We start from the raw sequence: 16,157 nt of genomic DNA on the forward strand, positions 1-16,157 counted from the left end.
GTATTAAACTTTCAATATAAACCAGAAAAAAATCAACTCTTGGGAATATACCTGCAATAGAAAATGCCTCGAATGGATGAAAGGTGTCGCGTATCGTTAAACGGCATCGTTTGTCGGCCTCTTCAACTCCAATCGAAAGGGAGGAACGTTTTTAGAGGCTCTACAGCTTTCTTTAATTAAAGCAACGATATTTCATTCCGCGTTCGTTCCGTATGTTCCCGTTTACATGAAGAATACGCGGACGTTTTAAGACCAACATCGCGAAGTTTAACGGCTCTTCTAACAGAATTCCGGTGGTGATACATTTAGGCGCGTACGGGACAACGTAAACTCGTTACCGAAATGAATTGCCGCTAAATCAACAGCAATTAATCAATCTGCCGTGCCAGCTTGAAACAATACTGCCGTTTAGTGCGATTTTATCGCTTCCAATGAAATGCAAGCCCGATTCGACTTCTTTAACATGTGCGCAAACGAACGTCGGCCAATTTGGCGGTCTGCACTTTGCTCCTTTAATTCCTTTAATTAAGTGTCGTAACAGACTGATGGCTTTAGCACTTCGCGTACAGTTCTCATTCAACTCTTTCCATTCATTTCTTTCGTCGATACTTTCTATGAATTTTTGTATATACCGTTCGTAGGGATACATGTACATGATTTGTTTAAGTAAAATATTTAATTACGTTTATTTGTAAGAGATATTTGTTATCTATTTTGAGTCTATATTTACTGAGAACAGTAAGCTTCGGAATGTATTCCTATGCAATATACTAGAGCAGAGTTATTAACTTGCACTTTTTAATGGAAAATATACAAATGAATGTTTGAATTTTAATGTAATGTTTAAAATTAATACACAGAGAAAATGAGATTATTTTTATAAAAGAGTATTATTAATTGCTTTGAAATCATGGCGTCAGACTCCCTTATGTTACTTTTATGGAAATGATTTTACTTCCTATTAATAAAAATTTCGTTATGAATTGTACTTTTATGATTAATTGACAATTATATAAGTAATTTAAAAAAGGAAGTGAAGCAATTTTTCTATAAAAACGTTTCCTACTACTTATTTTTATCTTCGTTATTTCGTAAGTTATGTAAGTACAGAAAATTTCTACTCCAAAAGTTGAAGGGTAATTGAACTCTTTTAACATGGATATGAATCACTAATAAATATAGCAACTACATTTTTTCTCTCCCCTATCAAGTTTCATAAAAATGACTTGGCCACGTGTGTAGAACAAATTCAACTCGCATAGGTTGACTTCGTTTGAATTTTGAACAAAATTCTCAAAAACAAAAGAATTTTAATTAATTTAGAAAACAAAACTTATTTATACATCAAACCAATGTTTCGTTTTTTTAATCAATTAAAATTCTTTTTAGACGAATAATGTAATATTTTCCACCAATAATATGCCCACTATTATTGTGTATGGCATATCCGATGTTAAATAATTGTACGTTACCATTTCTTTTTTATCTACCGTTGTTTATGTTGTAAACGTGAAAACACTCAAGATAAGAATATGAAATAAATTTTTTTTGGGAACAAAATAATAGTGAACAGTACAAAAATGAATATATTTTTCATATGTAATAGGATAATTTAAAATTCTTCCTTCGTATTTTTACTACTATGATAGAAATTATATGATGAAATAATTAGTAAAATTAATTTTAATTATATCCTTATCAGGGTCTTCATATATTCAGTTAAAAAAGTAAGACCTTGGGAGATCGACGCATCACAGGTTCATAAATTCGTTTAGGAATAAACTACACGTCTAGTCGAAATAAAATATATAGTTGATGATCAACACGTGTCTTGCCTAGATAAAAGTGCCGCCAAATCTTCAAGGTGTTCTGACTTTCTGAATGGATTTTTATATTTTTGTTCTATTTAAAGAAATCAATGAGACACATTTCCTGGCTACATAAAAGTCACTTCAAGATTCCAAGACGCTTTGACTTTTTTAAATAGATTTATATATTTTTATTTTATATATAAGATCGAAAACCGCTTTGAACTTCTAGAGACACTTCTATCTAAGTAAGATTCATGATCATCGTAACATATTCTCTTTGAAACACAGAAAATTCTATTTACAATATCTTTTAAGTAATAGTACATTCGAAAAATTTGTGCGAACAAATTAAGATGAAATAGCTACTTTGTGTTTAAACCGTGAAAGTGGGGACATAAAGTAAAATATACAACAATAGAAGACAACATAGGATAAAATATTTTCGTATAGTGTTTCCTTTTTACAACAATAGAACTTAAAAATCTGTCGAATAGGTAGCCACATGCTATTTCACTCTTTACGTCCCAAATAAAAACGTTCAGTGAAAATACATTTATTTTCACAATATATGTTAACTAACTTATCATTTTTAACAAAAATAAATATTTTTATAAAAAAAATCTAATAAAATAGTTTTATCAGGTCTAGTTGTGAAAGAAGCCATAGGAGGGGTTGAGTGCAATGAGTAGCAGCAATTGCAAGGGTATAGCTGAATAAGGGAGGTAATGGGACTCCTAAACCAAATGGATTCGAATGTACATCATTCTATCGAATAAAGTAGTTCTATCGATCACAGTTAAGAAATAAATCATAGGACAAGGAATTAATAGTGTTTTGAGAGCACCGATTTGATCCCGACACCTTAAAATCGAGCTAATTCTGCATGGCCTCTCATTCTTCGCATTCTTCTCTGTGACTGGCGAAAGCAAATTGAAGAGAATCAGATACTACTAAAAAAAAAAAAAATTGACAGAGAGAGAGAGAGTCGACCACGTCCAAAAATAGTCAACATAATTCTCTAGTGGAAGGAAAACTCGAAAAAATTTATTGCATAAGCAACGATGCTGGGGTCTACTCGGACCCTTTATATTTTTATCTGTATTGTATTTGAATTACATTTCTGTTAGACTTTTGTACGCATTATGTTTGATACTTTGATCGAGACTTCACGAGTTATACTTTTCAAGTAAGTTATAAATTAATTAAAAAATTACATTAAAAAGTTATAAATTAATATTGATATTAGTATATCTATGTATATTAATATATTTTGACCACCATGCAGTTGGTAACAGATTTTACAAAGTATGTATTACGTATGTATATAATTTGAAACAAATGAATTTTAAGATTTTACAATAAAATAGTGCTCTTCGCTTGAAATTTTTATTCACAAAAATAAAACCAAAGCAACAATCCAATGTTATCAGGGTTACTCCCTCTAATAAATTTTTTTTATAAAATGTTTCGACTGTCAAGTACCGAACGTCAAGTGGAAAATGTCCATACATTCCCTTCTAAAAGTTTCGATTGACTTATGATATTCATAACTTTGAAAGAAACTGAAGATAATGTAGTCTGACGTTTCATGCTCTCAGTGGTACCATATCTCCGCAGTCCTACAGTATCATTCGTTATAAATAAGACACTTTATTATATTCTGTGACGTAAAAGTAAGATAACTGTTTCTAAATAGGATTATTGCAGAAAAATATAAAAATGCATTATAATTCTTGTACACAATTTTGTTTTAATTATAATTGATTCTTGATAGCATAGAAATACTATTAATGTAAGTGCATTTATTTTATACTTCTTTGCAATATCAAAGAGAATACATAATATGGTATTGCTTAAAAAAATAACATTGATATTTTGTTTTAATAACCACCAAAAATAGCTTGTAAATCTTAATTATTGTAATTCATTGATGATTAGAAGTCAATTAATGCTGTATTATATCAAATAAAAGATTAAAATAAATAAATCTAAAACTCGTAGATACCATTAGAATAACCACCCTTTGTGTATACAAGGTGTTCAATGATACATATACAAGACATTTGGTGTTTCACAACAGAAATTACTTCACGTATGGCTTTAAGAAATTATCAAACATAAGAAATAAAATAAAGTACTTTTAATGAAATAATATTGAAGCCGTAGGTCAGAGCATAACTTTAACCTTGAAATGTACTCCGCTAATTAGGTTCGTATTCTTTTAAAAACATTCCTAGTACTTCTCGTGCTGTACCGAAGTACAATTTTTAATTAAACAATTAAGCTTTACAAGAGATACGTTTCTAAAGGCATTTTTATCATTTTAGTCTGTTGAATCAATCTGATCAGAATGTACCACACATTGCTAAACATCTTGTGTGTACATATGTAGGTAAATGTTGAATACATGTTACGTTAATTTTTAACATATCTTTAATTGTCCTAGTAATTCACATAAATATGAGGCTAGAAGAGATAGAATGAAAATATACAATGTAAGGCAGAAATGACTAGAATAGTATAGTGAAGTGCAGTGAAACAGCACAAAATAAATAAAACTTAGGGATTGGAGCATTTGCCGCCCTAAATGCCAATGTTGTGCTTATTGTTTACGTTTTTTATGCGGCTATAGTCTTGGAAGTGAACGACGAAAAGGCACGTGCCAAAGTTTTGGCGAAAGCTTTTGTTTACTTGGCAAACGCTGCTTATGCGCCAACGGTGTAAAAATCAGAGACGATTACTGACACGCTTTCAAAAGTCACGAACTCGTTAAGAGGAGAGGTTTATTTCGAAAAAGATGAAATAAAAATTGCTTATATCAGTGTTTAGCAAAAGCGTCTGCCAAATGATATAATAGTAATAATAATAATACACTGGTAATAATATAAAATGGTAATAATATAACAGTAACAATATAATAGTACTGTAACAGTTTCGATTATAACGTACAGAATCGCATTTTAATTTTATTGAATAAGTGCAGTGTTTTCGTTTTGCTATAAATATTTGATTTACCAGTATAAACGTTCGTTGTACCTAACTTTATTTCCGAGTTCAAAATATTTTTGTATCGTTCACTTACTTTTATGAATGTTAGTCGAGGCTATCACCTTCGACTTGAATACAAGGTTTTGGTCATTGTTACGTCGTACCATTGATCTTCCGAACTATTTAAAATTGTTAGGTGTCCAAATTCGCTGGCAGCTCTCAATAATCCGTTGCCAAAACGACGTTGAACTCAGTAAGATATATTAAATGTTTGTCGCTCCCGTATTTCTATATACTGCCATTATTAATTTAAATATAAATTATTACGAAACTATATTAGACGATTTTCACACGTGTTGCTGTTACAAATTAACCGTTTGCATTCCAATAACCTCTTGATTTAACACATACAAATTTATAGAATTTAATATTAATCTTTATATATCAATATATGAAATATTGGAATCAAATATCTCTGTTCCTTAATTTATGTGCGATTTCTTGTTAAGCTAATTTTAAGAAACCTCATTTAATATCTTATCAAAAAATATTGAGCATTTCTAGCGAAAAATTTTTGGAGCGAAAAGGATCAATGTACTGAAGACAAACTTATAAGACAAACTTTAACACAATAGCTAGCATAGATATGTCTACATGACGCATCAAACGTTCTTTATAAAGAAATAACTCAGCTTTTCAGTAGAATTTTCGGAAGATAGGGGCGATTCTAACTTAGAAACAAAATCAAATAAGTGTAAACGTTCAAAGACATCAAATAATTATGTATTTTATTGATATGTTATATTTATATACAAATTTGAATTTTCTTATGTAGTAAAACGAAATTTTAAACCCTTTTTGAAACACAAAATAAAAATTTGAATTCCTATAGGATTTTTAGATAATACATATGGTATATGTATATAAATAATTACAGTCTAATAATAATAATTAATATACAGGGCGTATGGTGAGACTGTCGCCAACATATTTCAAGGACATATAATAATTATTATAATCAGATAAAGACATCTTTCGAATAAAAGTTAATTTGCTCTTACTGGGCTATAAAAAGAAGAGTTTGTTATCGAAAACGACATAAAATTACTTTATGTGGTAACTTTAAATAATTATAGTTTAATAATGGAAGCCATCACATAAAATAATTTTGTCGTTTTCGATAACAAATTCCTCTTTTTATAGTCCACTAAGACCAAATTAACTTTTGTTCGAAAGATGTCGAAAAATGTTGGCTAACCGTACACCCTGTATATTAATACCTAACTATTTATAACGTAAAAAACGAATTACTTTTATTTTTGTCATAAATATTTCTTCTGACATATGTATATTTTCCAACGTAAATGGATGGACCATGCCAAAAACATGAGCTTTACCCTAAAACATCTGTCGATGCGTGCATTGACGAGCACTCGGTGCGCAGATGGTCGTAAAAATTAACTTGTTCGAAGGTTACGAATGACATTTGACCTTGGAAATCCAGTAAAATGCACGTTGCGGTTCATTGTCAGATGTGGACGCCGCCTACGGCAACTTACGAGTCACAGAACAATACTGTCATAAACCGCAACTCCTGTGAGATACCCGTAACGACCGGTACAAGTAGTTTTCACATCCGATCCTTTAATTAGGTCGAATAACCCTACGGGCGCTACATCCTAGAGCAATCGTTTCTGCCTACAGAAAAATGTCGACTAATTAGCATACGTAAGTTTCCTTTTTCGATCATTGATCCCAAGCCGTAGGTATATACTTACTGTATCGTGCAAAAATCTGGCAATTAGTTCCACACGGGCACTTACAAGGGAAGTTCCCTAGATGTTTAATTACTTTTTCAATAATAATGATTGGGAATCTACTTCCTGAAAGCTGAGGTTGCAGTGGATGCGAATATTTGATTACTTCGAGGTACTGAGTTCATTCCAACATGTATCCACTGTAACCGCCACCGAAAACACGAGAGAAACGTTAATCGCTTAAATAGAAAAGTAAAGTCAAAGTTCAATATAAGAAATTTTGAAAACAGATTTAAATAATCCTTTTTGTACAGATTTTTCAATTTCTCAATTTTTCAATGTTTCAACGTTTCAATTGTATTCAATTTTTTAATTATATTACCCATTTGTTAATTGGTGTTAATAAGTATGGACTGGTTCCGGATTTAACAAAATTGCTTTATATACATAATTATCAGAGAAGTTTGGTGTTTTAATACTATTTATTATTATAATTATTACCGTTATAGTCTTTATTAAGTATAACACACTAATTATATAGAACCAAGTCTAATAGTCAGGGAGCATAGATGGGTTATTTTTTAATTAACTTGTTATTTTACACCTATTGTTTTCTTAAACTGTGGGAGGGTTCTATTCCCACATGAATTAAATGATTGAATTAATAATAAGTTACTTTTTCCTTGACGCATTATAAATGGGATGTACATACATCAGGATATAAAAATGAAATTGTATTAATACATGCATCCATTTTGGTGTTAATTGAATCTTTTAACAGAAACATGTAGAAATTAATATAACCAATACTATAGTTGAGTAGCATACTCAGATACCTATGTGTAAAAGTAATACAGATTTGAGAAAATTTAAGATGTAATAATCCAATAAAGACAAATTCAAAAGAATTATTAATAATAATTTATTACATTAAACATTTTCGTAAACTATATTTTCACGTTGTTCTTAAATTATTTTTAATTGCATAATATCAAACATCTTCTCGTTAAACTTATTGATAACTGTTCCTTTTAATATCTGAAAGTTTCCATTTCTTAAAGTTTATTTTTGCATTTTGAAAATTCAATTTTGTTGAGATAAATTTTACAAGGAGTTTGTTTGGTCTCGTCTCTTGTACGAAATGGTTGTGTATTTTCAACAATCTACTGTAAATACTTTTAACACGTTGCTGTATGTACAATGAAATAACAACTCGTGCGTGAGATTGAAATGATAAGGCACGTGGCATTAAAGGTAAAACCTAAAGTGGGCACGTTGTCTGCATGGAAACGGATTAAATAATCGCCGGTAGTCACGTGGTACGCAACGAACTACAATGTTGTAAAAAGTCTTAGATAGAAAACATAATGACTCGAATGTTTAAAGGTCATCAATACTTCATGCATTCTGATATTGATTTTATTAACACATTATCTATCATTATCTATCTTCATTTAACAGTTTATTGAAGATTAATAATTAATACCCGAGGAGGTCTTCATCAAACTTTTTATAGCTATAATAATTAGAATCCTAAATCAGCAAATCCTATGGAGTACCATAATGTAATTAAGTTATTGAAGATTATATTAATAACTGTCTGATAGATAAACGATTAATATATATGTAAATTGTAATAAGAAGCTGAGGATAATAAATGGCTAAACTCTTGAGCTATCAACACAACATCCTTAACTATGTTTTTGAACTTTTTATGAAACGAATGATTTTATGAGGTAGTAAATTAGGCCAAATGCTATAAATGCCTGATTATTTCAAGTCAGGTAAAATTATTTTACTTAGATTTACAACTGTGTTTCACATTTTTCTGAGAAACTGTAGGTTTAAATGGCTTGGCCTTTTAGAAATGTATCCTATGTATTTATTGTTATCGTTACAGTTGGAGTTATTTTAATATAACAATTTCTATTTCTCTTCGACTAATTAAAATAAACACAAATAGAAAAGACCAGATTATTTGTTTCAACTAGAAATTTTAACATTAGTATATTTTTATTATATTAAAAATATATACATACAAACATATGTAAAATATTTAAATATACACGTTGAACAAATTCTTTAGAAAAAAGTTCTTATATCAAACCGACGTTTCTAAATAGTATGTATCTATCGAACATAATAAGAAGGATTGAAATGCAATATTCTTTGTTTGATCGGTACACCAAACCGACAACCAAATGAAAGAAATTAGTGTCATCCGTTTGGAAGTTGAAATGAAGACGTAATAAGTTGAATAATCATGAATGAATGCGCATGGAAAATATTTTTAACCTTTTCTATCCTACCGCATACATATCATTGTATAATTACATCATATCAAGTAAAAATTTCTTCAATCCTCTCCGTGTATCACCAGATTTTCACTGATACAGTATTATGTAAATACTACTGTATTCTGCATTGCAATGTTTGTAATTGTGAATCAGACGTTAGTATTTAATCAGTGTCAGATATCTTGTCTTGAGTAAACTTACATCATGATTTTTGTAAATAATGAAAAACGATACGTTTCCGATGTTTGTTAAGCGTAATTGGAGTACTTGTGATGATGCACAACTTATCTTGATCGAAATCAGTCGACAGGAACGTACTTTTACAAATTAGAATTTAATTTAATGTATTAATATATGAATTTAATGTATTCCGAATCAAAGAAACATTTGACAAAACTAATTACAAATATACCACATTTTACATCGCTAAATTTGTTAATGTATTGTTAACTCGTCACGGGTACACTTCTGTTTGCCGATGCATTAGTTTAAGTAATTATTAAAGTATAAAAATGTAAAAATTCTGGTTATAGTTTAATTTACTGGATCTAGTGATATGTGTTTAATTTGTTTCATCATAAAAGAAGAAATCAATCAGTCATTTTGACCCATCTGGTAGTTCTAGTGTTAAAATGATTATAAGGCTTTTGAGGGACAGTGTAGTTTTGAGAGTTGAAAGGAGCAGGGCAAAGTAGACCAGTGTTGAACAGTGTAGTACAGCGTAGAATAGATATATAGTTACATAGGTTAATTTAATTCTGGTCCTGCTATATACTATTTAAATAAATTACAATTACACACTTGTTTTCGCCAAACCTTTCAATCCCACATTTATAATCATTTGTTCGATTGCTTACTTTAGAAATAAGTGTCTACAAAGTGCTGTTACGTTTAGTGTTAAGAACCCTTTTTCTGGTACCTAATATTTGTTCCTGCTGCGAGGGACACCCTATAGATATTTCCAGGAGCTAACTGCTCAATGCAACTAGGTTAATAATCGATCCCACGTGTTGCCGATACCTTATACCTGACTCCATTTCGCGATTTCTGTTTCAGGCGATTCTCTTTTACACACCTCGATGGCTCTGGAAAGGCTGGGAGGGTGGCAAAATTCACGCCCTGATGATGGACCTCGACATCGGCCTCTGTTCCGAGGTCGAGAAGAAGCAGAAGAAAAAGATGTTGCTCGATTATCTCTGGGAGAATCTTCGCTTTCACAATTGGTGGGCTTACAGGTACTACCTCTGCGAAGTTCTCGCCCTGGTGAATGTGGTCGGTGAGTGGCACGATATTTTATTTTAGACAATTCCCTTCCAGTCGAACCTTTTCGTGATTTTTCAACCAAAGTAGGCGGTAGAGTAATTTTCCCTGATTCGTTTTATCGATTCTAATGCTAACAGGAGAACCTTTTCAACCAGCACACCCCCATTTTGATGAAACTTATGTGAAACATAATTTTCCAAAAAATATTTGACACGTATTTTTTCTTATCGGCCAACACTCACTTTGAACGGGTGAATACACTCCGCAATGTTGAGGGTTGACAGTATATTATTTACAATATCTTTGAAACTAGGGGGTGTGAAAAAGAAATTTTTTAAAAATTGTTCTCCTCGAAATAAACAATTTAGAGTTGTAAACAGAAATGTATTAAAATTATTCTATTTTACCTGTTTTATTTCGTTTCTTTATTTACTTAGGAACTTAGAAATAGATAAATTAGTTTCCGATGGTAGTAGACTGTATCTTATTACTTTGCTTATTTATGATAGTTTGGATTATATCCATAATTTGACTTTTCGTTGATTTATTTATAAGTGATCTCATTATTTCTCTTCTTACTACACGATATGTGCGTAAGACTGAGTCAGTAAAGATATTGTTACTACGAACTGGATTCAGAAAGTTCATGGAATTCTATTATTATACGAAAATGAACAATACTGTTGCTGCTTATACTGCATTTCCTTCGAGACTGTTGTCTTGTGCAGCTGTATGTGTTCTGTTACATAATAGCATTTATAGAGTCACAGTGTAAAAACGTTCTTTAAAACCATTAGGATAGTCGGATTTATAACACGGACGATTGAATCTTTGAAGAAATTTTAAAACAATGCGAACGAGTACGCTTTCATTTGTTGACAAATTAATATGGAAATGAAGGTTCTAGAAATTAACATACTATTACATATTTTTGTATGCTATCGAAGTCGATTTTAAAATACTCTAAGCACATAAATTACATACATTTCAAATAATAAAATTTCCACAATATTCAAATCAAATCACTCGTATATTTCAATTACTACGAAATGAACTGAATTCGTCAAATATATGAATTAAAGTGTCTATAATAAAACTTCGGTGTAAATTAGTATTGACTCAATGTTGCTTCCCTGTATCGTTGCTCGATCGCTTTTTTGAGAAAATTTTCCAAGAACGCGAAGAGTCTCTTTGATCTCTTACATCCCGTGCGTCCCTTTGATGGAACATCGCTGCTTTTACTTTCTCCAGCTATTTTTAAAATGACAGTTTTTCCCTCCTGTGCGACTTCCACAATGAAATCTTTCGTTTTTTTCGGTTTCAAACAGTTTCTTCTGCTACCAGTGAAACGCAAACAGATGTCACATATGTATTATACGTTCGCTTGTTTTCGATTGTTTACTAAACCCCGTAACGTGAAATTTTGAATTTGTATTTCTTACAAACATATTGCACAGTTTTAAACGGTTCCATGTTAATTTGAAATTTTTATAATTCTTCATTGGATATTACCTTTGACAATTTTTCTAATTCGTTGACTGTGACTATTAGAATTCCACGAAATTAAGATCATTTATTTAATACTATATAACTACACTATTCACTTTTTGCGTGCACCAAATTCTAATGTAGTTTAATTAATTTATTTGTTTTACAGGTTTTAAATGAGATAGAAATAAAAGTACTTCATTATTTAATATCTATTCATTGTCATAACTATAGTATATAACTGTATTATTAGCTGGCCCCAAATAAACCGCGAACGCACCTTTTAAAAGTCTCGTATAATGCGGTTTTCTATAACGCTAAACGTATTCTACGTTGTAAAGATGTTCACTGCACATGGAATTAATTGTAAGAGGTCATTAGAGAAAGGGATAAAGCTTATTTGTTTCTAAACAGTCAATTATATAAAAGAATGTATCTATCTTGTCCAAATATACAATATTTAATTAAAATTATTATTATAAAATTATTACAAAATATTAAATATTTCCAACGAAACAATTCAAGGAAATAAGAAATCATACTTGTTTCCGTTAAAGAACTTCACTTTTTGTTTAACATATTGTCAGGTTTTATTTCTAAAAGTTCTAAAAATAGACCGTTTATTGCTATTAACATGATAGGTAAGAATAAGTTTGATATTTATATTTCGGAAATATTTTATAGAATATTCTACATAGAATATTATAAAAATGGGGACAATTACATTACGATAAAATATTCTAAACACCCTACGCATTAATCACACCAAAGTAGTCTAATTATAAATAAAACAGGTGTCAGTAATTGAATTGCTGCTTCGCAAATACACTAGTTAGCGATGGCCGCGTCAAGTGTCTAATCGCTTTGATCTGTACGGCGAGATACAAGTGAATTTGCAGGTCAAAATGTTTCGTGGTTGACAGCGATTGAATAGAACAAAATAAGCATTACAGAACACTGACGAATAGTCAGGTAGATTGGCTGCCCACGGTGGCAACCAGTGGCCAGCTGTATGCTTGCCAAATTTTATTGTGAATCATTCATTCATCGTTCGCCTAATACACGATTCTCGTCCACGCGTGAAAAGAGATCGCGCGTACAGTTGAGAGATTACTTGATATGCTATAGAACGGCATAAGTCAGGGATGTCCAACCTTTTAGCTTCCCTGGACATCATTGGAAGAAGACGGGTTGTTACAGGTTACACATAGATGAATCCTTAACACTAACACTACCAGATGGGTCAAAATAACCCATTCCCGATTTCTTCTTTTTGCGATTATTAAGAAGATAACAGATGTTTTCTTGAAAAGTGACTAAAGCCTCGCCTATTTTTAATACCACCCTTCTATAAATAATAAAGATTTATTTAACAGTAATATTAGGTTTCACTTTACTAGAAACGGTAAAAGAGCTTTGGTGACAGAGTAAATAGACACGCAACTGCAAAGGGTTAAGTCGTTTTGCTCCCTTACTGTCAAACAGACAATAGTTCGATTTGCCTCAGTCTACTCTAAGAAAGAGAGGATCGGTCAAAGAAATCTGTTTTTGAATGAGACCCTATTCATATTATAGTACATATACAGAAATGAATAACTCTCGTAGCTTTTTTTAACAATGATCCTCCATTTACGAAAAAAAATGAGTTTTACGTTTGCTTATTGCCGCGATAAAACTGTTAGGAGCATCCTACTATGGATAACAAGTAGCAACAGTAGTAGCATCTTTTTCTTCTCCTTTTCTCTTTCTTTCTTTGAATTATAATCTTTGAATAACTTGTATTTTATTACAGTAATATTATTTATATTGATATTATTGTAAGTATTTCGAGCGCCACATGTAGCTCTCGGGCGCCATTGCTTCGCAAGGCAACTGCCCGGTCCGTTTCGAAAGGAATATCCTATATATTCGCAAAGTTTACGAGGCCGACGATATTCAATTCCAAAGAGCGGATAAATGGACGAAAGGTGCCGATCTGGTGCTTCGGGGAAAAATATGGAATAACAAAAGCAAACGCCACATTAAGGCCCGTCAGCTGCTGGAGAAATATAGATTCGTTAAAAGTAACAAAACAAATAACGAAAGAAGGTAAATATATCGATGCGGGGAAGGTGCGTAGGAAATGGTAAAGGCATGCAAATGGGAAAGCCTGACGAGCGAACAGAAATACACACGTGGCTCGTTTTGCTCTGGTGCACGGATAACGCGGTTTGTATTTGCTGCAATCAAAATTTATTTTTTCACGATTCTGTTGGGGGTTACGCGAAACTTGAAGTAAGAATGTTCTAAGTGTTAGTTTAGAGAATGGATACGATACAAAAGTGCAACGCTTAACAGGTCAACCAGAAGAAAACTCTGAACCTGTTAACCGTGGAATTTAGCTCGAAAAATCTCTCGTTTTGCGCGCAATAAAATTAAAAAATGAAATGTCTAGTAATCAAACGCAGGATGAATGCATCTAGGGTATATTTTATTGAGAAACCAAAGCGAAACAAAGAAGAATTACATGTCTATCTGAAAAAATAAGTAATTCATCGTTGAAAGAATTAGTATCATTTAAAGCATTAAGATGACGTGTATACTCGTCAAACGCAGTTAACTGGTTAAACAAGTTTGTGGGGCTACGAAAACTATCTTTGCTTATTTCATGGTTATTATGGATTAGCTTTGTTAATTAAAAGAAGTGTTCCACGTTACAAAATTGTTACAACAAACAATGTCAGAAGGAAACTATATTAAAACTTCTAATAAAGTATTATTAATTTTGAAAAGTTTCTACAAATTTTAATACATGTTTATGGTTACGTAGCCGTACCTCATTCTCATTTTCTTTCTTTTATGCTCTGAAAGATATAATAGAATGTAAAAATACTTACGAATATGCTTTTCTTATACGATCAGTTAACAAAAGTGTCATTACAAAATGGACGTCATTGCAGGTATTAATTTCAGAATATGAATTGTGTTTACTGGTTCATGTAACGTTGAAAGTCCTAATGCATCTGGTTTATTTCACAACGACACGCCGCACTCAGGCACTTGGGCTCTGCCTGACTTAAACCTCGAAAAGACATTAAAGTATGAAGCCTTAATAGAGTCAGCAAATTTTCCTCAAGAGTCTCGTCTATTATAAATTAATGCCAAGATTTTACCCCCCTGGCGCGCAACTTCCTGTAAACAATTTTCCTAAAGAATTTTCTTCAAATTCATGAATAAAGAAGTTTAATCAGCTGTAGAATATATAAATTAATTAATAACAATTAACAAAGGAAAGTTTGGGTCTGATTCGTAAAAATTATAGACATGTTTATTTTTCATTAACGGATTAATAATTAGTTGAAGTTGTTAGTCATAAATTGCAGTAAAAATGTTATTTCTACTTACTTATTTTTATGACACACTGCATTCTTTTATTTTTGAAATAAAGTTATAGTTGAAGATATAATTAAGAATATCGTCCATATTTCCAAGTTAAATATTTCCATATTTCCGATAAAGCTTGTGGACTGGACCAAATTGGCGTCTTTACATTTCGAACATTATCCATTTGTGGAAAATATATATGAACAAAGTATCATATAGTAAATATTTTAGTAGAAACTATGTAATATAAACTTTATTCTATTTCAAGAGTTAATCTTTTCAACTATGAAAATGAATTTCTGACTTAATGTCGATTTAATAAGTTAATCAAAACTTATTAAATAAACTGAGTTCACACGAATGTAAATATTTTACCTTTAACACTAAATGTATCGGCGCTTTATACACAACTATTGATATCGTAACTAATCAGATAACTGGTTACAAATTAAAGGTAAACAAATTAAGCGATAAATTTTTCTTAATAAAAACGATCGTTAAAGTGAAATGGACTGAAGAAAATGTGGAATTTTCAATCAAACTTTAAAACCGGTCATTTGATAGGTCGCGGTAGGGTTAGTGTTAATGTAGGTATTACAAATCTTGGAAATTTCTTCTCATTAGAGAATTTTAAATATTTGATAATCTTTTGGATAATCAGTATATTAATGTTCGACTTTCGTTGTATTTAAGAGTAATACTTAAAGAAGAGGAAGGTGAAGGGAAGTTGCATAAAATCCCACTGCGGGCAGTTTGGATTGGGAAACTTAAGTGGATAGAATCGTTTGACGAATGCGTGACAGGGCTTCTGGTTTCTATCACTTCTTCCAGGCACAGCTGTAATCGACGTTATGTCCCAAAGCCATGTGGACTGACATTAGTTAATAAAGACTCTCTCAATATTAAGCAACACATTACCAGTGTTACCTTGTACTCTTGGTGGACTAAATAACTATAGCGCTTTACTAGGTTCTCCTAATTGACCTAAGTAATTAGTGATATTATTGTTATGCACCAGAGCTGTGCACAACCATTATCGAGATGAAGAATTGGACATAAGGAATTCGAGATAAGAAATTAGTCATCTTTCTTGTTGAACTTATATAATTAAATATTTTGTTGATTATTAATAGTTCAATGCAGAATATGAATAGCTAAATAAATAAATAATATTATTTCATTCTGGAAAT

General features: G+C 31.3%; 1 protein-coding gene across 5 annotated transcripts in view; it reads left to right on the forward strand.

Annotated features, from left to right (window-relative positions):
- Positions 1-16,157, forward strand: part of shakB (Innexin family member shaking B) — a 40,202-nt gene that overhangs the window by 14,269 nt on the left and 9,776 nt on the right. For all 5 annotated transcript variants that reach the window (XM_076366747.1, XM_031973179.2, XM_031973178.2 and 2 more), the window contains one exon: positions 9,910-10,129. In XM_076366747.1, coding sequence (XP_076222862.1) covers positions 9,910-10,129 — 220 coding nt within the window. The remainder of the gene's footprint in view (positions 1-9,909; positions 10,130-16,157) is intronic.

This window comes from Nomia melanderi, chromosome 4 (genome assembly GCF_051020985.1).
Source record: "Nomia melanderi isolate GNS246 chromosome 4, iyNomMela1, whole genome shotgun sequence".
In the NCBI taxonomy this organism is placed as follows: domain Eukaryota; kingdom Metazoa; phylum Arthropoda; class Insecta; order Hymenoptera; family Halictidae; genus Nomia; species Nomia melanderi.